The following is a 23430-nucleotide window of genomic DNA, read 5'->3' as shown; positions in this document are numbered from 1 at the left end:
TTCATCTAAAACTAAAAATTTTCATCTCACTACCCAAACCTATAATTGACTCAGCTTTGCAAAAATAAATCTATACACCATAAATAAGTATCCATACTGAAAAACTGTTCAGTATATCATATAAATAAAATGTCAGAATTTTGATAATCAATTCCGAACATGACTGTTGATAAAATGCTTTGAACACCCTGCTGATGCAAGTAATATGCTCTCTCGGGCTTTGCTATACATCAGTCACTATTTAACTCTACAACTACAGCTTTTTCTTTCTTTTTTCATAGTATATAAAATGCGAGGTAGTGAACAGTGGTTGATAGGAAGATTTAACTATATATAGACATCACATCAATCACCCTAAAAAATGGAAAGATGGCATTTAGCAAATCTCATGTAAAATACAAACATGGAAAATGTTGAAGTTCCAATCTAACAAGGATTCAAAAAGATTTAGAAAACATGTCGACAGTTTAAATATCTGTTCTACTTAATAGGCCTGCTATTGCTGGCCAAGCATAATTCCTGGTACAGTAGAAAGAAAAACAAAAAACAGAAAAGACCACACCCTCATCAGTGCTTCAGGGATTAACAGATCAGCTGCAATCAGATCTCACCTGCCAAACAAGTTTGCAATCAGGATTCCGATAGAAGCTATCATTTTTCTTCATAAAGAACAACAAAAGGATGACGTTGACACAAGATAGTAAATGACAATAGGAAAAAGAAATTAGAGATGAGTAGACCTGGATACGCTCTTGCTCTTGCTCCTGCTCCTGCTTGGGCTCCTGCTTGTACTGCGTCTCTTTGGGCTTTTACTCTTATGTTTCTCACGCTGTAAGAGAATAACATCATTTTTTTTTTTTTTATAAGTAATGACATCAATTTTATTGTCTAACTGTAATGGCACGTCTCAATAACATGTTTGTTGAAACGGCAGGCAGGCTTTATACACATTAGATCACGATTTTTTCAGAATCATTTTTAAACATTCATTAAATTAGATATGGCTCTAATAATTAAAATCGCCTAGTAAAATATCTGTCTCAGACAATCCAGCCCACCCCTTGGATGGGGGCATGTCACAACTTATATTTAGTCTAACAAACAAAACGCTTACCGCAGGCACCGGAGATCTGGATCTTGAGCGGGATCTGCAAAAGTTCCAGAAACAACCCATTTTAAAACCCACATGTTCCTTTTACCAAATTCGATCCAAGAGCCTTGATGCCTCTTCCACGGAGTTACCATATCCAAATGGATACATGGAAAAGCCAAAAATATAATATATAGCAGTTCAACAAAACAAAAAATATCAGGCCAATTCATATAACTCCAGTCTATAAACATGACAAAAACTCATAGAGACAAGAAATCTTAATGAAAGCATCAGAAGGTATTTTCAAGACACCAGTGGACGGAAGAGAAATTTTCCCTACTGTACCAAAAAAAATCCAGTGAGCAGCCTATTAGCTTGGCAAATGTTGGAGCAGAAAAGGAAAATGAAATCATCTCTACTGCTCATTGATGATGATATCCAAATCCCAATGCCACTTAGGTCACAGATATCCAGCTTTAAAATTGCAACCATGATCTCCTTTGTTCCCAATCTAGCACCCATGGACATTTGCAATGCTAAACAAAATTAGAACAGAGGCACTGCCAAGGTTTCAGAAGCTGCCCATCTAAAAAACAGCATACCTCCACAACCAAAAGAGTTGCAGGCAACAGAACCAAATCCCATCAAGATCCTAATATCCAATCCCCACTTTGCTGCATGTATCCATATCTAGAAAAACAAACGGGGAATTTTCACAATTGATGTACATTTGCTCTACCCCAACCTTTAAAGGCACAAATAGTTATGATATTGATGCAAAAGTAAAATGGCAAAAGGAACACTAAATCACGTCTGATAACTCCAAAAAATTACTTGAATCATTAGTAAAATTTTCCAGGGCAACGCCATTTCAAGCTGAAGAGTGAGCAAGTACTTCTTCCCCTTAGCACTTGAAATTAGAGTTACAACTTGCATGAACATCAACACTAACATACTTCAGTAATGATAGTGGAGAGTCAAGGATTGTAAACTCAGTGACTGACAGGCGAGCTAGGTGCAACAGAGTAAGGTTAGCCCAAACAATTGCAAAGATGCATTCAAAGAGTCAACAGCTGCAAGTCAAGGACTTAATTATGGGATCCCAAGGTATTTTCTGCACTTATGAATGAACAACTCTGCGAACTAACTCAAAAGATGCCATCCCTTAAGGATGTCCAAAATCCCCCAGAGAGATCAATAAAGCAGCCAACAAGATGACATTGTCTCACGAATTTCCTCAATCTTTCAAGGAAAAGAGACCCATTAGCATCGAGCATGATAAGATCAATAAAACACACCCCCCATATGGAGAGAAAAATGCATACCCTGACATAGAACGGGACCTTGAACCAGGGCGAGAACGAGAGTGAGATCGAGAAGCAGGCCTCGACTGCAATCTAGCAGGCGAACGGTGAGAAGATTTGGCTTTAGGAGACTTGCTGCATTACAATCAGAGAGTTAGAAAAAAATAATTACGGACTTACCAAGACATCTATGACTTTACCTCTTGCTCCTGCCCAGACTAATACTTCGGCTACGACTGCGGCTATAGCTCCTGCCTCTTGAATAAGATCGACCACGACTAGGGCTCCTAGAGGCATCCCTCTTTGAATCATATTCCCTAACCTGTAAACAAATACAACAATAAACAAAGACGACATGCACCAAGAGGAAAAGTGAAATATTCAAAAGTATCTAAGTTAATGCATACACGAACATATCCCCGAGAAAATGCATTCCGAAACTCAGAGTCATCAAGTTTTTTTACCTGCAGAAAGAGGAGTACAAATTCAGAAAACTACCTACTTAATCCTGATTGAACTCAACTTCAGGGGAGGTCATTCATATTGTTCATCAGCAATCATGAAAGAGATTTCACTTACTGCATACTTCATGTCTTCATAGTTTGTGTAATCCACAATCCCTGTTGTGCCTACAAAACAAACATTACAGACATTTAGAAGGAAAATTAAATCCCACATGTTTTCTTCTGAGCTCTTAGCTCAAATACCAGTATCAACTAACAAACTGTTGGATGACTCAATCAGAAAGTATTTTAGGGAGTTTGTTGTTAATTTGTGAATACCTTAGGAGAGTTTTTTAGGAGATTCATCTTTTCCTTTTAGGAGTTATTTCTTTCCTTATCTATTTCTTCCCTTATCAATTAGTTATTTCTTTCCTTATCTATTTCAGCATTGTAATCTATAAATAAACCCTTGTAAATCTATTTTCAGTATGAATGAGAAAAGTCAATTTCAGTTTCTCTAGATGGTATCAGAGACAAACCTGGGTAACTCATTCTAGGGTTTTTTTTTATCAAACTCTAAACACAGGTAGGTGTTGATTTACCTAAGGAGAAGAAGTGTGTAGATGTAAGTGGGTGTTCACTATGAAATGCAAGGCTGATGGCAGTGTAGAAAGATACAAGGCGAGACTCGTAGCCAAGGGATTCACACAACCTATGGAATTGACTACCAAGAAACTTTTGCTCCCGTGGCAAAGATAAACTCAATCCGAGTGTTACTGTCTTTGGCTGTACATTTTAGGTCCTTACACCAGTTAGATGTAAAGAATGCCTTCTTAAATGGAGATCTAGAGGAGGAAGTTTTTATGGAGTTGCCACCAGTTTTTGAAGGTAAACTTGGTAGAGAAAAAGTGTGCAAATTGAAAAATTCATTGTATGGACTCAAGCAATCCCCTAAAGCTTGGTTTGAATGCTTTGGGAGGGCTGTAAAGAGTCACGGTTACATTCAAGGTCAGGCTGATCACACTATATTCTACAGGCACTCAGGTGAAGGGAAAGTTGTTGTTTTAATTGTCTATGTTGATGACATTATTTTGACAGGAAATGACAGCAGTGAAATTGAAAGATTAAAGAAGGTGCTTGCTAATGACTTTGAGATCAAAGACTTGGGCAGCTTGAAGTATTTTCTTGGTATGGAATTTGCAAGGTCTAAGAGAGGTATTTTTGTTTCACAAAGGAAATATATACTTGACTTGCTTGGGGAAACAGGTTTATTAAGATGTAAGGCTGCAGAGACACCCATAGAACTGAATCTAAAGTTACAACCTACCAAGCCAAAAGAAGTCACTAATAAAGATCAGTTTCAAAGACTGGTTGGAAGACTGATTTATCTCTCACATACACACCCTGACATAGCTTTTATAGTTAGTATGGTAAGTCAATTTATGCACTCACCTGGACCTGACCACTTTGATGCAGTGTACAGAATTCTAAGGTACTTAAAGGGAACTCAGGTAGAGGTTTATTGTTTGGAGACTATGGACATCTACAAGTTGAGATATACATTGATGCAGATTGGGCTGGGAGTATAACAGATAGAAGATCAACGTCTGGCTATTGTGCTTTTGTTGGAGGAAACCTGGTTACATGGTGCAGCAAAAAGCAGAATGTGGTGGCTAGGAGTAGTGCAGAAGCTGAATTTAAGGCTGTTGCCCATGGGATCTGTGAAGTGTTATGGATTAAAAGATTACTTGAAGAATTGAGGGTTGAAAACTCACTACCTATGAGATTATATTGTGATAATAAAGCTGCCATAGCCATTGCTCACAATCCGGTACTTCATGATAGAACAAAACATGTTGAAGTTGACAAACATTTCATAAAGGAGAACATAGATAGTGGACTGATCAGTTTATCTTATATTCCGACTACTGAACAAGTAGCTGATATATTTACCAAGGGTCTGCCAAAGAAACAGTTTGAGAACTTGAACAGCAAGCTGGCCATCAAAGATATCTTCAAGCAAGCTTGAGGAGTGTTGGATGACTCAATCAGAATGTATTTTAGGGAGTTTGTTGTAAATTTGTGAATATCTTACGAGAGTTTTTTAGGAGATTTATCTTTTCCTTTTACGAGTTATTTCTTTCCTTATCTATTTCTTCCCTTATCAATTAGTTATTTCTTTCCTTATCTATTTCAGCATTGTAATCTATAAATAAACCCTTGTAAATCTATTTTCAGTATGAATGAGAAAAGTAAACTTCAGTTTCTCTAGACAAACCTAAAACAACAAAACAATCATAATCAAAATAATTGAAAATGTGTATTTTGTGTGTGTGAATACAATTTTTTTTTTTTTTTTATAAGTAAACAATGTGTGTGTGGGAATACATACATACGCAACAATCCCAAAAGCCCATCACTCCCTGTCCCAAGTCTAGGTATAAAATGAGAACTTCATTAAAAGCAAGGAATTTGGCACAGCTCCCATAGGATTTAGAAATTTCTTAACTGCATACCAACTTTTATCCAGAAGGAAAACCTGGAATCTGGATGTGGTGTAAAGTAAAAATTGATAACACAGGATTAAGCCCTCTTCTTTAAAAGCAAGGAATTTGGCACAGCTCCCATAGGATTTAGAAATTTCTTAACTGCATACCAACTTTTATCCAGAGGGAAAACCTGGAATCTGGATTTGGTGTAAAGTAAAAAGTGACAACACAGGATTAAGCCCTCTCTCTCCCTCCCTCCTGGTGTTCTACCACAACTGTAAGCCCTTTTTGCCCCATTGAAGTTCATTTCCTTCGCTCTTGAAAACCCGTGTTCTTTCATCAAGCACTAAATGTGTCACAGCTTGTATTTTTGAGTTTATTCTCTGGTTACTGAGAAATTGCGGATAGAACTATAAGGTGGAATCGTTGCTCAGAAATTGATTTCTTAGGCTTAACTTGAAGAAATCATTGCTGTTGGCACATTTTTTGGGTTGGGGTTTTGTGTTCTGGAGTTTTACCGCAGCAAATGGAAGATTTAGATTTAGAATAATAGGCTGTGTTGTAGTGTGGCAAAACATTGGGCTGTGAGATGGGGAGGAACCAGCAATTGAAAAACTAACCTTGAGTGTGGTGCGGCGGAACTGGATGGTGAAGACAGAGAGAACCATTAGATAAGGAGGAGGAGAAAACTGAGATTACACCGCTAAGATACAGTGGTTACAATGATGAACATGTGAATGGGAGACAGCAGTGACGATGAGGAGGGATGGTGGTTGCAGGTTGAGAGATTGAGAGAGGAATGGTGACAGATCGAGTGAGAGAAAGATTGAGGACGTTGGGAGAAAGCAACTGAGATTCAAAAGTGGGCTGTGATCTCATGTGGTCAAGCTTGCTAGTAAGAAATTGGGCGATTGACGTGTTAGCCTCTCATTTGAACGTGTAAAATGGCCATTGACACCCAATCCAGACCAAAGAGGAACTATTATCCAGATCCTTCACCCATATTGTAAAAAGGCAAGATGGTAAAGATCAATAGAAAACTAGAACCATCAAAAACTAGAATCATCTCAAATTTTGACACCACCACTATGTCATTATAAACTTCAAACAAGACCATTAGAATTATCTGTCTTACCACCGTTCTCACGGAAAACTTGGGAAAAACAAACATCCCCAGCTTGTCGCATGTGGTCCTGATACAAGACATCAATTAATCAAAATTAAACTTTCAGAAAGTGTTTTGCTACTAGCAAGCCAGGTGTGTCAACATACCACTTGTCCCAGGACCCATTATAGTTATAAACAAGTTAAAACACCAAAACTTTTCATCATTGTGGGACCCACGTCAGCGGTGTGTTGGATGTGTGAAAAAAAAAAAAGGGCTTGCAAATAGATTTTTTCTTACCAACTTATCCACACTAATGCTCACCTTAAGGTCTTGCCATGAAGCAGAAGAAGGCAATCCAGTGATAAGCACTACATGGTGGAACAAGAACAACTTCAGAAGACAATATATTCCAAATACACTAAAAAATAAGAGTATTGAATAATGTACACACCACGAAATTCAGAGCGCCTGGATACTCCACCACGTCCACCACGACCATTGCTATGACTACTATAACGATCTCTTGATGATGGATGTCCACGGCCACCATGTGCCAGTTCCACCTATAAATAGATGGGAACATACAAGATAAGCCAAGCCACGTGGATATCATACTCAAAGTGGAAACATATGTACACATAGAAGAATGACTCACACGTAGCCGATGCCCGTCAAAATCATAGCCATCACGACCACGAATAGCATCTTCAGCGTCTTGAGCATCTTCAAACTGTAAAAAATAATGTTAATAATGGGGAAAAAAAAGTAGAAACAAAGAAACCATATCAATTTAAGAACCTATCAACTCACCTCAACAAATGCATAACCTGGGGGCCTTGGTGGTACCTTCAGATCAATGTGGGCTACACGTCCATACTGCATTTGCAAAGATCAATTCTTCTAATTAATCAAGACAAAAGTATACAACTTATTCAAATCCATTTGCAACTCACATACATCAATCTTTAGGAAAAACTACATAAAATATAACTCGGTGCATTCAGACCTCAACTGGGTATAAGCTCTATAAATTCGACAAGTTGCCTTACCTATAAATCCTATGGACTTTCAGTTCAGGTTCGTTGAACAAGACAAATTCATACGCTTCGCATTTACATGTTTATTCGGCCCAGTATCGTGAAAAACTAAAGGCACGTCACATACAAACCAGGCCAAACAGTTAAAATAAAATCAAAGTTACCTTGTGAAACAAATCCTCCACTTCTCTCTCGCGAATATCGGCAGGAAGATTGCCGACATAGAGAGTTCGGCTCGCACGGCTACTCATTCTTTCCTAAGACAAAAATGCATCTAAATCAATAAGCCCAGGAAATTAAAGCTAAAACCATGCAAAAGGAATAGCAGTACGAAACAAAACGGATCCATTGGGTTGCTCATTTTATGAGCAAAAGAAACAGCACAAAAATTACAAATCTCAGATTTTCCGTAATTTAGGACCCAACTGAAAAAGAACCCGAGTCAGGTAAACCACAATAGAGAGATAAATAGCTTAGAGAATAAGCAAACGTCAATGAAACAAAAGCATCGCGAAAAGGACAACTCCAAATTCATAATTTGGTTTTCTTTGTCGATTTTAGTGCCCTTTCTCAACTATCAAACAGGGGAACGTGACCTGCGAATCAGTGTTTCTAGGGTGTCGAAGATCGTGCATGAGAGAGCCACTTACCTAGAAAGCGCAAAGGTGACAACGCTGTGAATAGGGTTTTTGACTGGGGAGAAGGAGGGAACTCAGGGAAAGGGCTCTCGGGCGAGACGACGCAGGATAAAGTAAAGAAACTGCGTTAGGTTTAGGGAAAGATAATGTGTAAACCGAATGTATCTTGTATGTCTCATTATCATCGCCATAATATTACAAGTACCATCTCGCGTTTCTCTTCAAAAAACAGTACAATTCCAAGTTAAACGAGAAAGTGGTGTTGCTCATAAATTTATAAATTAACATGATATTTATATTTATTTTATAATAAAATATAATTTTATAATTTAACATATCACATCATATTACAATTTAACATAAATTTGTACGTTATTTCTTCTATGTTTGGTATGAAAAATGTATCTCGTTTGTTTTTACAGCTGAGATGAATTGAAACGAAAGTTAAAAATTAAATAAAATATTATTAAAATATATTTGTTTACTATTATGTTTTTTTAAAGATTTGAAAAAATGAAATTATTTATTTTATTTTGTGTGAGAATTTGAAAAAATTATAATAATTAGATGAAATTAGTGAGTTGAGAAAAATTGTGAAAACAAACAAGACGAATTTTAATTTCTAATTAATTTGTTTGAAATATGTGATCCATTTGAATTTGACACGTAAATTACATGCTTGGAGTAGTTTCTAAAAACCATATAATAATTTACTAAATTAAATTTATTAGAAACAAATTTTCATTTAAGTTATCTATTTAATATTATATTATTAAACTTTGTATAAGTTTTACATTTTCGTATATCCTGCACTGTACAAGTGTTTCACCTTGTGCTATTTCCCGATTCACATTTTGACAGCCATGCTTATTCCCGATGGCATGCACCAAATCCTATCTTATTCTTTGCAAGCTGTGTAAATTTTGCAAATTGCTTACAAATAGGATTCAGGACTAACTTTCCCCGATCACCAACAATGAAAAAAGGTAACATAAAGTAGAGTGTGCCTAGAAGATCAGTTTCCAATACGCATCTTGTGCAAAAGAGTTTTATCTTTAATCTTTGTCTCATTGCCCGTGCCAAGGAAGTGCACAGCATCCAGAAGAAACAAAAAACAGAGTAACATAATCAAGTTCTGAATAATACATCTTGGTACAATTTTTATTCTCAGGTCTAAGAAGAAGATGACCAATTACAGACTAATGATGATGTTTATCAACACTCTCTTTACCCTCCTCGGGCTTCCTTGCAGCCGCTCGCAGCTTACGTTGCTCCTCCTTATAGATCCGATTTCTTCGTTGGAACTGCAATAAAGTTCCAGATAATGAGATTCAAAAGGTAACACAAACCAAGATGATAGGTGCCTGTATATTTCACATTCTTGTTTCATTGCTTTTGGCATTGCATTTCCTCCAAGGTAGTTAAAATTGTCCAAGTATTTTTTTCATTTCAGATATTAAGATTATATAGCAAATCAACAAACCATTAAACATTTACAAAATACAAGATGCCATGAGACCTGCATAAAATATTATTGGATCAAATTCTTTTCTAGATGTCTAAGTAGAGCTAATGGTAGTGTCTCACGTAATTTTACAGTTTAGGATTTTGCTGTAATCTTTGAATAAAGAATAAAGTAGAACCTAATCATTGCTTCTTATTGACTTTGAAATAATTTTGACAGTCTTCAATTGAAATATTAGAGTATGTATCCTTTAATACAAAAAGTCAAAACATAAAATTCTTCCAAGTAATTTCACCTTTTTAGTTTTAACCTTTGAATGGCATATAAAAGTAGCTATTGGCTCTCTCTAATTTGCCTACGTATTTCACATCTCTATTTCCGCTTCCTTCTAGCATGGACAACCGCTTAGGGAAGCTACAATGAGACTTCCTTTCAGGATGGGATTAGGTGATATGTCAAATTTCACCTGGTCAGCTGAGCCAAAGTATGTTCCCCTGTCTATTATGGTGGTTTAGGAGTTTGAAACCTACAATTGTTTAATCATGCACTATTGAAGAAGAAGCTTTGGCAATATCAAAATGAGAGAGAAGCATTGTGGAGGGCAGTTATAGACTCTAAATACAAGTGTGTGTACTGTGTAGAGTGGGAGGTAATCCAATGAGGTACAAGGACCTTATGGGGTAGAATTTTATTTTATTTTTTTGATAAGTAACTTATGGGGTAGAATTATAGAATAAGAAAAAATGAGAAAAGTTTTCTAATAGAGCCCTTCTACTCATCATCCACACACCACACATGATTTTTTTTTTTTTTTTCTTGCTAAACTAAAGGAATTCTTCTACTCATAATCCATACACCACACATTTGGTAAGGGAAAAAAAAATCATGTGTAATGTGTGGTGTAAGGATGATGAGTAGAATTTTTCTTTCTAATAATGTTAGATTTGAAGCAAGTGATGGAGCCCGTATTAGATTGACATGATGTGTGGTATGGTGTTAGGGCCCTCAAGGAAAGCTTTTAGGAATGTGAATAGCATTGATCGTGATAAGGATGCTTCAATGGTAGATCATTTGGAGATATCAAGTGATCTCCCTCAGTAGAATGTTAGAGGAGGTAGAAGCCTTTACCACGTTCTTTAATATCCTAAACTCCATTAAGGTGGAGACAAACTCCTTTTTGCTACTTCCAAGTAAGGGATATTCAAAATTCGTCTTTCTATATATCTTCCTCGAGATAATAATCCATTTTTCTAGAAGGGTATATGGAGGTGTGATACCCCATTCTGATAAGTGATAGGGGTAGATTGTGTATGTACTTGGGAAAAAGAAGTTCTTGCTTTTTATAATGTTCCAATGGGGCTCCAATTATATAATTTACTAATTCTTTTGTAGTATAGATCATGTGGTTTGGGTTTTCCATTGGAGTATTACAAATGGTATCAAAGCTCTATCCCAACTAGAAATGTGAAACTTGAGTCGTGCCACCTACAACGAACTGACCTGACAAAAAAGTCGGGAATATAAGGGGGGAGATTGTGATACCCCATTCTAATAAGTGATAAGGGTAAGTGGTGTATGAAATCTCACATTCTTTTGGAAGAAGAAGTTCTCGCTCTTTAAAATGTTTCAATGGGGCTCCAATTGTGTCATTTACTAGTCATTTTAGAGCATAGGTCATGTGGCTTGGGTCTTCCATTGGAGCGTTACATTTCAAGTGTCACGGTATGGAAGCTTCACTGTTTACATGGAAGATTTTGGTCCTCTATAGAACCATTTCATCCCCAATAAGAGCTTTTAAAAAGTGCAAGATGCGCTATCCAAGTACACATAATCTATCTAGAAAGAGAAAAGGATATAAGAAAGTCGTGTAAATTAAACCAATTGAAATCCATACAAGTGGTCCAAAGGAGGGGAAAGTATTGAGAAAAATTCTTTAGCTCCTCCATCGTCCGTTTGCAGTCTTCAAAACTTCTTTTATTCGTTTCCCTCCAAATACACCATATGAGGTAAGTGGGAACCATTTTCCACATTGTTGTAATTTGTGGGCTACCACCTAGCCCTTTAAGTGTCAAAAGGTCCACTATTCTTTTGGGCATGACCCATTCTAAACCAACTCAACTGAAAAAATCATTATGCAAAACACTAGCCAATTGAAATGAAGTAAAAAATGATCCATCAACTTCCCATTATTCTTATCCATGCAGCACCAGTCACTTGCAATAATTTGTCTTTCCTTACATCCAAGGTGAGAACTTACCTAGAGAGGTAGAGAGGCTGTCCATGCAAAAAAGCAGCTCTCGAAGGTACCTTAGTCCTCCTATGATACCCCATTCTGATAAGTGATAAGGGTAGATGGTATGTGGACTCTCATATTCCTTGGGAAGGAAAAGTTCTTGCTCTAAGAACTCTCGAGGTCTAAGACAAAGGGATCTTTTGTCCCCACTCCTTTTGTCAATCATGGAGGCGCTGAGCAGAATGATCTCGGCCTCGGTTAATAGTGGATTTGTGGCTGGATTCTCGATTGGTGACCCCAATAGGGGTACTCTTAACACTTTCCACTTGTTGTTTGCAGATGATACGCTGATATTTTGTGAGGCAGAACAAACCAGATTCAGGCATTGAGGGCACTTTTACTTTTTTTTTTTTTGAAGCGGTATCCAATTTGAAAGTGAACTTCAACAAGTCAGAGTTGGTGCTAGTTGGTAATGTTCGCAACATCCAGCCGTTGGCTAGCACTCTTGGATGTAAGGTCTCCTCTCTTCTCATGAATTACCTTGGTCTTCATTTGGGGGCAGCCTCAAGCGCTAAATCGATTTGGGATATGGTAATTAAGAAGACTGAATGTAGATTAGCAAGTTAGAACAGATTGTACTTGTCGAAAGTTGGTAGGTCGCCTTAATCAAGAGCACTCTGTCTAGTTTACCAACTTATTTCTTCTTTTTATTCCCCATTCCAGCAAGTGTGGCGACCCGTATTGAGCAACTTCATCGTGGTTTCCTTTGGAGCGGCTTGGGGGATGATTTCAAATTCCAACTGATTAAGTGGGATAAGGTATGATCCCCAATCTCTCCTGGTGGGTTGGGAATTACAAATCTAAGGATTTTTAATTGGGCCTGACTTAGAAAATGGTTGTGGCGATATATAATATGGAACCGGAAGCTTTATGGAAGTCGGTAATTGACTTCAAATATGGAGGTTGGGGGGGGGGGGGGGGGGGGGGGGGGGGGGGGGGGGAGGTGGAGCACTAGGGAGGTATGTGGGGTTTATGGAGTGGGACTCTGGAAGCAGATTAGACAAGGGTGGGGGGTTTTTGCTCTTCACACTAGACTTGTGTTGCGAGATGGCTCTAGAATAAAATTTTGGTGCGACTTATGGTGTGAAGATAATGCCCTTAAGGACTCATGCCCTTCAGTTTTTATAATTGCGTGTGAGAAAGAAGTTTCAGTGGCTGAATTTATGGAGATATATGGTGACCTAGTCCAATGGAATGTGAATTTCACTAGGGCGGCCAAAGATTGGAAAGTTGGCAGCTTTGCGGATTTTTTTAGTCTTCTGTATTCCATGAGACTGAGCACTCGAGGATTTGATACGTTGTGGTGGATACCTGCACGAAAAGGTATATTCTCGGTTCGCTCTTTCTATAAGTCTCTCACACAATCGCAGAACAATCATTTTCCATGGAGAAAGATTTGGCGTAATAAGGCGCCTCCCAAAGTGGCATGTTTTGCTTGGATAACTTCTCTGGGTAAGATTTTGACGATGGATAACTTAGGGAAATGCAGAGTGATTATAATGGTGAGAATGTGGATCATCTTCTACTGCATTTTGAGGTTGCTAGAGTGTTATAGGAAGATGCATTGAGCAAGGAGCTAGTCTGGGCTTGCCACAGTGGTTGAGCTTTTGGCTAGTTGGACAAATTTAGGAGGTATCCAAAATTACAACTGTGTGGAAGATGGTTCCTATTTGTATTCTATGGTACTTATGGCAGGAGCGCAATGACCAGATGTTCGAAGACAATGAGACTCATTAGAGGAGCTTAGATTATTTTTTGTTAGAACATTATTTCTATGGGCAAAAGCTGTAGATTTAATGGTCTTGGTTTTCATGATTTTCTTGTTTCCATTTCTTCTTCCTAAATAGGTGTTACCTCTTGTATACCACCTTGTGTACTTGGGGTATGCCTATTCTTATCAATAGAATTGTTTACTTATCCAAAAAAAAGAAATGATCCTTACAAATGTGTTTCCCGGTATGCCTATTTTTTTTTCCCTCTCCATACTCCTACTCAAGGCTAAAGAAGCCAAATCAAGACGGATAAACACAGGCCATTAACTGGAAAATGGTAAAATTTCATCGTAAACTTTCAACTAATAAGGGATTTCTATTTTTTGAAGAACACAACAATGTAGTTGCAGAACAAATGAACAACTCAGAAGAATTAATTTCTCTGTGAGAGGCTGGGCAAGTCAAAGCATACAAAGATTAATTAGTTTTTCATTTCTTCAATTGACCGGCTAAAGTAGGCTTCCCATAAAATGCTTCTCAAATTTCAGAAATACTGTGAAATGACTGACAAAATAAAAGTTCTCCCCTTTCGATTCAGAAATCCCCGAACCCACATAACATGTGGCAAGATTGGGAATAAGGCCAAACATACTCAACAGTCTACACTTCAACGGACATATGAGCTAAAATATCATTAGAATTTCAATCAAAGGCACCCATTTGGGGTTCAAACGCCAAATCAAGCAGGAATAAATTAATACTCGGGCAAATCCAGCCAGTTGATCTAGGGCTTTGTAATCTTATTCGAGTATGGAAAGGGGGATTACGATGAGCAATATATGATAAATTAACTGGTAGAAATAGAAAAAGGGAAAACCTCTTTGGAGTGGTGGAGGCACTCGAGGTAGTCTTCGCGGAGGAGAGCACAGTCCTTTGGCTCACGGCAGCGGGACATGCACTCGCTGAAGTCCACCCAGAAATCGTAGCATCGGCCTTTGTGACCTGAGATTCCCCAACCCGACGCCATTCTCTCAACAGTCTCTCTCTGTCTCGAATGTGGCTTTGCGATCTCTCCTCAAAAGCTGTCCCTCTGGTAATTTGTTTTGCGAAGTAAAATTATTATTTATTTACTTTTTAGATTACGTGATGAGATTAAATGATTTTAAATGTGTTAAATAAATTATTGTTAAAATATTATTTTTTAGTATTATTATTATTTAAAAATTTAAAAAAATTAAATTATTTATTATATTTTGTATGAAAATTTAAGAAATTTGTAATGATGAGATGAAATGAAATGAATTGAAAATGTTTCTGTATTCAAACACTTTCTTACTAAAACACTTTCTTATTATGAATACGAAAGTGTTTTTGTATTCATAATAAGAATCATGAATACTTGAAATCTGTTCGATTAGTAAATGACACATATTCGATTAAATTCGACTCAACTTGGTTAAGATTCGCTCGTTCATATCCGATTTGGCTCGTTAGCTCCACTCAATTAGAGTTTGTCCATAAATCATTAAACATATATAATTTATTTTTATATATTAGTATTCTTACACACACATATTTGCTTCTATACATATTAAATTTAATAATATAAACATAGTTACCTTTATAATTAAAGATTCTTTCTATCCATCTGCTTACACTGCACACCATTGCTTTTTATTTTATTTTTTATTCTTGCAAAACTAATTAAGTTCTTCTACTCATCATTCTTACACTACATACTTGTTAGGAGGAAAAAAAAAAGTAGATGTGTTATGCAGAGATGATGAGTATAATTATTTATAATTAAATATGTAGTATGTAATCCAAGTACTGCCTAGTTATTTATACCTATATATTGAATATAGTTCATAATTATATATGTTAGTTAATTAAGTACTTAGTGATTAATTATAGTAGATATTTTATAATATGTGTAATAGTTAGTATATAGTATATGGTAGTTTTAATGATTTAGTTCATTTAAAAAGTAAATAAAATATATATAAAATATTACAAGCAAAACTCAAGTAATAACTCAACTCAGCTCGACTCGAACTCGTGTTTGATCAACTCGAACTTGGTTCAGCTCAGCTTGGGGAGCTCTTAACTCGAGCTCAAGCTCAAATTCAAGTTACTTGAATTCAACTCGACTCAATAACCCAAAAGCTTAAGGGCAGGTTTAGGGGGTGAGATGAGAATTTTGTGTTTTGTTTTGAAGTTTAAAATATTATGTTTTAATATTATTATTATTTTGGGATTTGAAAAATGTGTATTGGGATTTGAAAAAATTAAATTGTTTATTATATTTTGTATGGGGATTTGAAAAATGTGTAATGATGATATGAGAATTTTGTGTTTAGTCTTGTGCCCCAAACCTGCCCTAACTCGACTTGGATCGATTACAACCCTAAAATTTACAAAATATTAAATCAACAATTATTAGTTTTCTTTGAATGTGACATTGTTGATAGTAAAATTTCAATGAATAATTGAAACGAATATAATTATTTATCCAACCATGTTTTTTTATACAATAACTCAACCAACATTTTTTTTTTTTAATTCAAGCTGTAAGGTGTAACACAATGGATTTTTTTTTTTTTTTTCCTAAAGTGTAACTCAATGGATTAAAAGAGAACCTTGTATTTCTCCCTTTTCAAAGCTACTAGCCTCTCATTCTAATTTTTCCAACTTTCTTTTTTTATTAAAATAATAATATTCAATAATGTCTCAGTTTAAACCATCGCGATGTTAAATTGACTATTAAATTAATAATAATAATAATATTACATATATATATATATATACACACACTTCAAATGTTGGAATGATAGATATATGAAGTCCATTCTATACATTTTAAACAAGAGGGCTGCTAGAAACACAAAGGAATCCCACAAAGGGATCCCACACACACTGATGTGGCACATTATTAGTGTGCCACATGTCCATTTTTCCTAACTCCTCATTTCCCCCTTTTCGCTCTCTCTCTCCTTTCCCCCTTCAGCCGTGTGCTTCAACCGTGCGCCTTACCCAACTCGATCTCCCAAGCAAAGCAGCGCCGCCGCCGCCGCCGCCACAACCAGAGGCCGTTCCCCTTCACCGGTGACCTCCCAACTGGACCCAGCCCCCCACAGTGCAGCCCCTCTCCCTCTCCCTCTCCTCCTCCCAAAATCGAGCCCCTCACACGGCTTCTCCCTCTCGCCATTGCCAGCTCCGCCGTCGTAGCCCAACTGCACCATCGCACCTAGCCCCTCGTCGGCATAAGCTTCTCCCCCAGCCACCGCACCCAGCCCCTCTCTCTCCCTTCTCCCCGAGCAGCATCTCCCTCTCTTAGTAAAGCACCTCCATCTCTCCCTTATCGGCAGTGCCGCTTGGACCGCCGGCGTCTTCTGTCCACCATGAGGTGGTTCCCGACCACCATGGCCGGCTCAGGGAGCGGGCACGGGGAGATGGCAGGGGGCGGGAAATGGGGGAGGGAGAGAAAGGAAAAGAAAAAAAAAATAGGGGAGACCAGTGTGTGGGATTCCTTTGTGGAATCCCTTTGTGTCTATAGTGTTTTCCTTTAAACAATAAATAACTCAATTTATATATCTATCTTTCTTAAGACTTAAACTAAAATATCCCGATTCATCACAATCAATATGGCTTAGTATTGGCTTCTTCTTTTTTTTCAAGAAACTTGCACTGAATTAAAAGAAGGAATACAAGATGAGAGGCTGGGGTACCCAGACAAAAATCCCTTTACATAAATTGCAATTCATACAGTAGAAAATAAAAATAAATGGGCAATGAACCAATAAATTGGACCCGAACTCTTGTTCCTTGGCAAGCCAAGGAGGAGACCGTTGCAATAGCAATTATAAAATTCAAATGGTGGATTTGTCGAATGTGGTTGTGATCTGCATCCATGAAAGGAGCCTTGAAACCATATGTTCTGGAGTCGTTGATGAAGATCTTCATGTCTTTTTTTCTTAAACTCTCGATTAGGAAAAGATGTAACATAGCAAGATAACTAGAATTGGGCAATTTGGGTCATTGGCGGCCTTTTGGAGGAACATGCAGTGGAGCCGACGTTTGTGCTACATGCGCTAGCAGGGATGGAAAAGCAGGACTGGAATCTGAAAGTGGGGAGTCCAACCATGCTGCGTGTGTGGTGGTAAGAGGCTGAAAGACATGCTAGCGCGTCAAAAAGTTGCTCTGATTGGGGTGGCATGTGTTGATCACACTTCGATCGTTTGTTAGCTCCTCCACCAAGGTTTTGAAGACCGGCGGCTGCTGAGCACAGTGTGAGGCAAGTGTGGTAGTTCATTGGTCGAAAAGCGACATATCAGACATTTTTTATTTAGTGGAAAAAGAAAGAGAAAAAAATAACAAAAAGCCAAAAACTGGAAAAACTATTATGTATCAGCCGAGGAGGAGGAGATGGAAGAGTGAGCCCCTCCCTCCCCTCCGGCGAAGGTTTACGATGGAGGGTCAAGTATTTGGAGGGTCTTGGGGAGAGAGAGAGAGAGAGAGAGAGAGAGAGAAGTTTTTTTTATCCATGATTAATATGACTTGTTTTAATTTGTATGTACAATAATGATATGTAATTAGCAAATGTCCAATGCTCTGCAGGATTTCAGATGTTTACTCCAATGTTGAAGAAGGTACATGATAGATCTCCTTATCCGGAGTTTTTGACAAAACATTTCATCAATTATTCACATTTTCTTTGCCGCCAAAACCTATTTCAAAGTATCATTAGGGGTGGGCAAAAAATCCAGCGACTCCAACTTTGGCCAACACCTGCTTAGTCTCCGACGAAGTTGTATTATTCAGACTTCGGAGTCGGAGTCAGAGTTGTTGTGAAAACAATGGTCGGATAGGAGCCGATGTAGGCTCCGACTTTCGAACTCCGACCATTTTATTTTTTTCCCTAATCGTATATGATACGTTGAAATGCTATTGAATGAAACGACGTCGTTCCATTTCAAGTGGAATGACGTCGTTTGGATGCTTATCGTGGTCCAAAACAGGGGACCCCTCTTCTTCCCCTCACTTTCCTGAACCCCCTATTCTCACTGAGTTCTCTCCTCTTTTCTCTCTGCACCCATGCACCATCGTGACAACATTGCCCGCCCAGCCCCACCATGGAAAGTAGTCTCTAGTGCGACTCTGTTAGCTCATTTTTATTTATTCAATATATTTTATTGTTGAAAGTTGCCTACTTACTGCCTAGGGTTTGAATTGTTTAGGTTTTATTTTTTATTTTTTTTAGGTTTTGAAGATTTGGGGACAGCTTTACTCTAGACCCAGGTGTTTCTTCTCTCTAGCTTTGTTTGTCGCTCTCCACTGAAGACTTTCAATCTTTCAGAGATGAGGACTCAATACCACAGTCTTTGAACTTCTTTCTTAACATTCTCAAATGTAAGAATATGTTTAATGTTTTATTCTTTTTTGTTTGGTAGCTAAGAAAATGTGAGATTGATACTAAAAAGTTTTAGAATTATGAGTCTTTTGGATTTTTTGTGAATTGGGAATTTATAATACTAAAAATGTGGTATTTTAGCACTTTAAACATTTTAGGCAAATAATTGAAAATTAATATTTATAATGATCACTGCACATTTTAGAATCCTCCATCAGCCCTCTATAGTCTATTAACATTTTAGACTTTTAGAGTACTAATAGTGGACTCAACTTAGCCAAATTTTGGCCAAAGTTTAGCTAAGTTGCACAAAAATCTACTACAATGGACTTAATAAATCTACAATAATTTTAGTCCAAGATCTGTTCACTAGCCAAATCTGGCCAGCACAAGGAGCTGACCAAATATTATTTTCATCATAAAAAATTTCTCTTTCCGCTGCCTACTATTCTTCTCGCGCAAGAAGAAAAAGATGAAGGGAAATTTCTCTTACTTCTGCAAAAAAAGAGAAAGACGAAGGAAAATCCTCTTCAGTTGCACAAAATACCCAAGCGACGCCGAAGGAAAAATTGAACTTCAGCAGCTTCAACCAAAGGAAAGTATTCCTCTTCAACAGCTGCAGTCAAAGGACTTCCATTGTAAGCCACGCCGGTCAACATATCCCACAACTCCGTCGACATCTCCCATAGTCACCACTATAAGCCACGCTGAATGCATCCTGGTTTGCTTCCTTTTTCTTTTTCTTTTTTCTATTTGTTTTTCTGGGGCTATATTTTGTTCTGTTTGGTCGAACTCTTCTTGTTTTGGGGCTGCATTGTTGTTTAGGCTGCATTAAGGTACGTTTGTGATCCTTGTTTTGAATTACTATAAAACTCTATCAATTTTATGTCGCAGTAGAAAACTTCATCTATATGATTGAAAGTTGTCCGCATATTTAATTGTCTCACTCAAGCATATGTTCTGGCACAAGATTGGCTTGGTTCTTTAGAAAGACATCACAGTTCTAGTGAAGATAACTTCGCCGTTGCCATTCTGATTAATTTTCATTCTTGGTACGATTTCTTATTTTTCTTATTATGCTAGGTCGCCAACAATATGCAGGGCATGAAAATAATAATAGAAAATGCTGATGATCACTGGAAATAAACTATTTGATTATAAGTATATGTCATTTCAAATCAAGTGATCCAGATCTTGGTTCATTAGGATAATGGTAAATTATGGTTTCTAACTCTGTTTCGAAAATAATGGCAAGACCATACTATTAGAAATTTGTTGACAATGGCCTCAATTGCAAATTATGGAAACTGGTAGAACTCTTGGATCTATATGTGAATTCACCTTTAGTTTACAAGGGGGTTGGATGATATTAGTCATGCCCCATGTGTAAGCGACAAGTAATATGCTAGTACTTGTGGTTCAGTCACTGGAAATATATGTTACTTTGTTTCCACACAATGGTATCTACTGTATGAATTTTAATAAATTGCTTCTTTGTTAGCTTTTCTGATATTCTAGTCTGTGAGCTTTGTTCATTATTATAACCATAGCAAATAGAGTAATCTTGATGGCCTCTCATTCTCGTCATCTCATCTCTTGATACATGCTTGTTTGTTTATTTGGATGATGATAAACAGTTCAAATCGTTCATTTAAAATCCTCACATCTCTTGTTAGGAATGAATCCATACACTCACCATAATGCCTACTTCACAAATCTTTTAAATAACAATGACTTTTTGAAGGGATCCACAAATGAGATTAATGAACAACAACTTTCTCCACCTCGAGTTGAGGTTATTGAGATTGAACCGAATGGACGAAAATCACAACGAGGTAATAATTTTAATAACGAGAAAAATTTGATGCTTATGGAGGGATGGCTTGAAGTTTTCTTAGATGCCGTGCAAGGAAAAGATCAAACGCACATAATGTTATGGAAAAGAATCCATACTTATTTTGAGGAAAACAAGAAATTTGATTCTACACGTAACTACACATCTCTAATGAATCGATGGTCGATGATTATACAAGCGATAAATAAGTTTTGTGGTTACTTGGCACAAGTTGAAGGAATGCATCCAAGTGGTTGTAATAAGCAAGACAAGGTATGTTTTCCACCTTTTAAGCTTTTTTTTTAACATGCTAATTATTTTGCACCATGCATTACAGAAGTTGAACATCATGCATATATTTACTTAATTATATAAAGTGAGTTTCATACTACGCTTCATGGTGCTTTATGCATGTAGTGCTTGAAAATTAAACTTGCTTATGAACAAAGTCTCTAAATGCAGGGTGTACTAATGGAATCCAAGAATACATTTGAAATGAGTCATTTGGATAATGAGACTGAAATAATGCCCCTGGCAAGGTAGTGCCTAGCCGATGTTGAACAATTCCTGAACATACTATAAAGAATGTTAAATTTTCTAGACCCAATCTTGTTAATCATTGTAAATCTAATATTTATACCTACTTTCATTTGAATAAGAAGTTGAGTTATGAAATTTGTAGATCTTAACAGGTCTATAAAAACTGTATTGTCTATCATATCAGTTTTGGAATTGAAATCTATATATTTGAGGTGATTTCCATACCTTTTTGTTTTTGTTTTTCCCCTCATAATTCTCACATTTGAACTAAGAAAAGGTCTTACGACGCAAAGTAATATATAATTTAAGCAGCATAACCAATTTCGTAATATTGTAAATAATCATATATTTCTACATTATGCCAAGAAGAAAAAATCACGTACATCTTGGATCTAACATGAAGAAGTCCATATTACAGCATACTAATGGAATCCATGCATTGCAGTAGTTGAATATCATGTATATATTTACTTAATTATATAAAGTAAGTTTCATACTGAGCTTCATGGAGCTTTATGCATGTATATTGGCAAAGAAAAGGTCATGTACCTAAATTTAGAGAAGAAAACTTTTCACTTTGATCATTATTGACGCGTGTTGAGATTCCATCCAAAGTGGGTGGAACATATGGAAATAGTGAAGCCGAAGAAAAAACCAAGTTCAAATGCTTCGACACCAAATTCAGTAAATTTGGGCAAAGATGAGGATTTTCATGCAGCATCTTCAAATTTGAATCGACCAATAGACCATAAAGCCAAAAAGAGAAATGAAATAAAAGAGAAATGACGTACTAAATGAGATGAAAGAAGATAGAAAGAGTAAACTCGTACTTATGCAAGAAGCACGTGATCATAACAATAAGATGTTGTGTCTTAGGTAAGAGGAAGTGAGTCTTAGGCAAGAGGAAGTGCGTATTCAGAAAAATAAGGTTTTACTTAAACATGATAAAGTACGGATTGAAGAAAAAAAGAAGAGGAAAGAATTATGACGATAAATACAAGTGCCATGCCTCCAATACTACAACAATACTATCTTCAACGACAAATGGAAATACTTGCAAGTCGTGCTAAGAAAAACCAGCTATCATGTATTTTATAGAGTAATGTTTTATTTGTGGTTTGTTGGCTTTTTTAGAATTATAGAGTAACGTTTATTTGATGTTTTGAATCTCGAATTGTATTTGACATTTGAGGAGTCTTTAACTCCAACGTTGTTTATGTTTTATAGAGTAACGTTTATTTAATGTGTTAGGAGAACTTTATGTTTGTTGGCTTCTTTAATACAACTATAAGACATTAATACAACAATCAACATAAACCATAAACCATTAATACAACCATAAACTCTAATACAACCATAAAATTTAATAACTTTAATACAACCATACACCACAAAACATTAATAAAACCATAAACTTTAATAACTTTAATACAACCATACACCATAAAACATTAATACCACCATACACCATAAAACATTAATACACCAATACAACTATAAAATAATAATATAACCATAAACTTTAGTAGAACCATAAAATATTATGCGACACTATATTGTTGTCATAAGTGCTCGACGATGTCTGTTTGGAGTTGACAATAGATTTTCTTATCCCTAAGAGCATGATGGCGTTGAATGAACTTGCAAAATTCAGGTGTAGGACCTGTTGACACTGGATCATGTGTGCTTCTTGCCAATTGTTCATATTCGAACTCTTTTTCTCCATTGTCAGCTCGTTCATTTTCAATGATCATATTATATAAAATTACACATCTCATCATAATATGGTTGATTGTTTCAAGGTGAAAAAACCATGCAAGTCCACGAATTATAGCAAATCGTGCTTAAAGCACACCAAAAGTGTGCTCTACATCCTTCCTTGCCGCCTTTTGGGCCGCATCAAAGTATTTTTTTCTTATTTCCTTGGAGAGCTGAGATGGTTTTAACAAATGTTACTCATTGCGGATAAATGCCATTAGCAAGATAGTACCTCATTACGTAGTTATGACCATTAATGGTGCAGAAATAAGTCGGAATATGCCCTTGAGTAAGGTCGGAAAATAT

General features: G+C 36.7%; 2 protein-coding genes across 7 annotated transcripts; both read right to left on the bottom strand.

Moving 5' to 3' along the window:
• Positions 1-375: 375 nt before the first annotated feature.
• Positions 376-8261, bottom strand: LOC121262523 (serine/arginine-rich-splicing factor SR34-like). 6 transcript variants are annotated; one of them, XR_005940116.1, is made up of 15 exons: positions 8125-8261; positions 7639-7731; positions 7248-7313; positions 7093-7167; positions 6889-7000; positions 6759-6805; positions 6465-6522; positions 2977-3026; positions 2805-2861; positions 2598-2719; positions 2419-2532; positions 1696-1783; positions 1115-1629; positions 741-829; positions 499-611 (listed from the first exon to the last, which is right to left on the bottom strand). XR_005940116.1 is itself a non-coding variant. In XM_041165027.1 (14 exons), exons 2-14 carry the CDS (start codon positions 7723-7725, stop codon positions 608-610), a joined length of 915 nt encoding a protein of 304 aa, XP_041020961.1. In that variant the 5' UTR covers positions 7726-7731; positions 8125-8261; the 3' UTR covers positions 376-607. The 6 variants fall into 6 exon arrangements, 4 of the variants coding, with proteins under 4 accessions (XP_041020961.1, XP_041020962.1, XP_041020964.1 ...); XR_005940115.1 differs by having other exon boundaries at positions 1115-1604; XM_041165027.1 differs by lacking the exon at positions 1696-1783 and having other exon boundaries at positions 376-611; positions 1115-1148.
• Positions 8262-9150: 889 nt separating this feature from the next.
• On the bottom strand, positions 9151-14670 carry LOC121262524 (NADH dehydrogenase [ubiquinone] iron-sulfur protein 5-B-like). Its single transcript, XM_041165031.1, has 2 exons — positions 14460-14670; positions 9151-9416 (listed from the first exon to the last, which is right to left on the bottom strand). The coding sequence occupies exons 1-2, from the start codon at positions 14607-14609 to the stop codon at positions 9312-9314; spliced, it is 255 nt and encodes an 84-aa protein (XP_041020965.1). The 5' UTR covers positions 14610-14670; the 3' UTR covers positions 9151-9311.
• Between the last annotated feature and the right edge of the window lie 8760 nt (positions 14671-23430).

Source organism: Juglans microcarpa x Juglans regia, chromosome 4S (assembly GCF_004785595.1).
Source record: "Juglans microcarpa x Juglans regia isolate MS1-56 chromosome 4S, Jm3101_v1.0, whole genome shotgun sequence".
Taxonomy (NCBI): domain Eukaryota; kingdom Viridiplantae; phylum Streptophyta; class Magnoliopsida; order Fagales; family Juglandaceae; genus Juglans; species Juglans microcarpa x Juglans regia.
This window is presented reverse-complemented; position numbering and strand designations above follow the sequence as displayed.

What these genes read in the sequence shown, in the direction of transcription:
- LOC121262523 (XM_041165027.1), bottom strand. Translation starts at nt 7,725, where the DNA reads ATGAGTAGCCGTGCGAGCCGAACTCTCTATGTCGGCAATCTTCCTGCC. An exon ending in CAGGTTATGCATTTGTTGAG is followed by an intron (nt 7,168 to 7,247) that starts GTGAGTTGATAG and finishes TATTTTTTACAG; the next exon opens with TTTGAAGATGCTCAAGACGC. An exon ending in AGTCTGGGCAGGAGCAAGAG is followed by an intron (nt 2,533 to 2,597) that starts GTAAAGTCATAG and finishes ATTGTAATGCAG; the next exon opens with CAAGTCTCCTAAAGCCAAAT.
- LOC121262524 (XM_041165031.1), bottom strand. Translation starts at nt 14,609, where the DNA reads ATGGCGTCGGGTTGGGGAATCTCAGGTCACAAAGGCCGATGCTACGAT. An exon ending in GCCTCCACCACTCCAAAGAG is followed by an intron (nt 9,417 to 14,459) that starts GTTTTCCCTTTT and finishes ACTTTATTGCAG; the next exon opens with TTCCAACGAAGAAATCGGAT.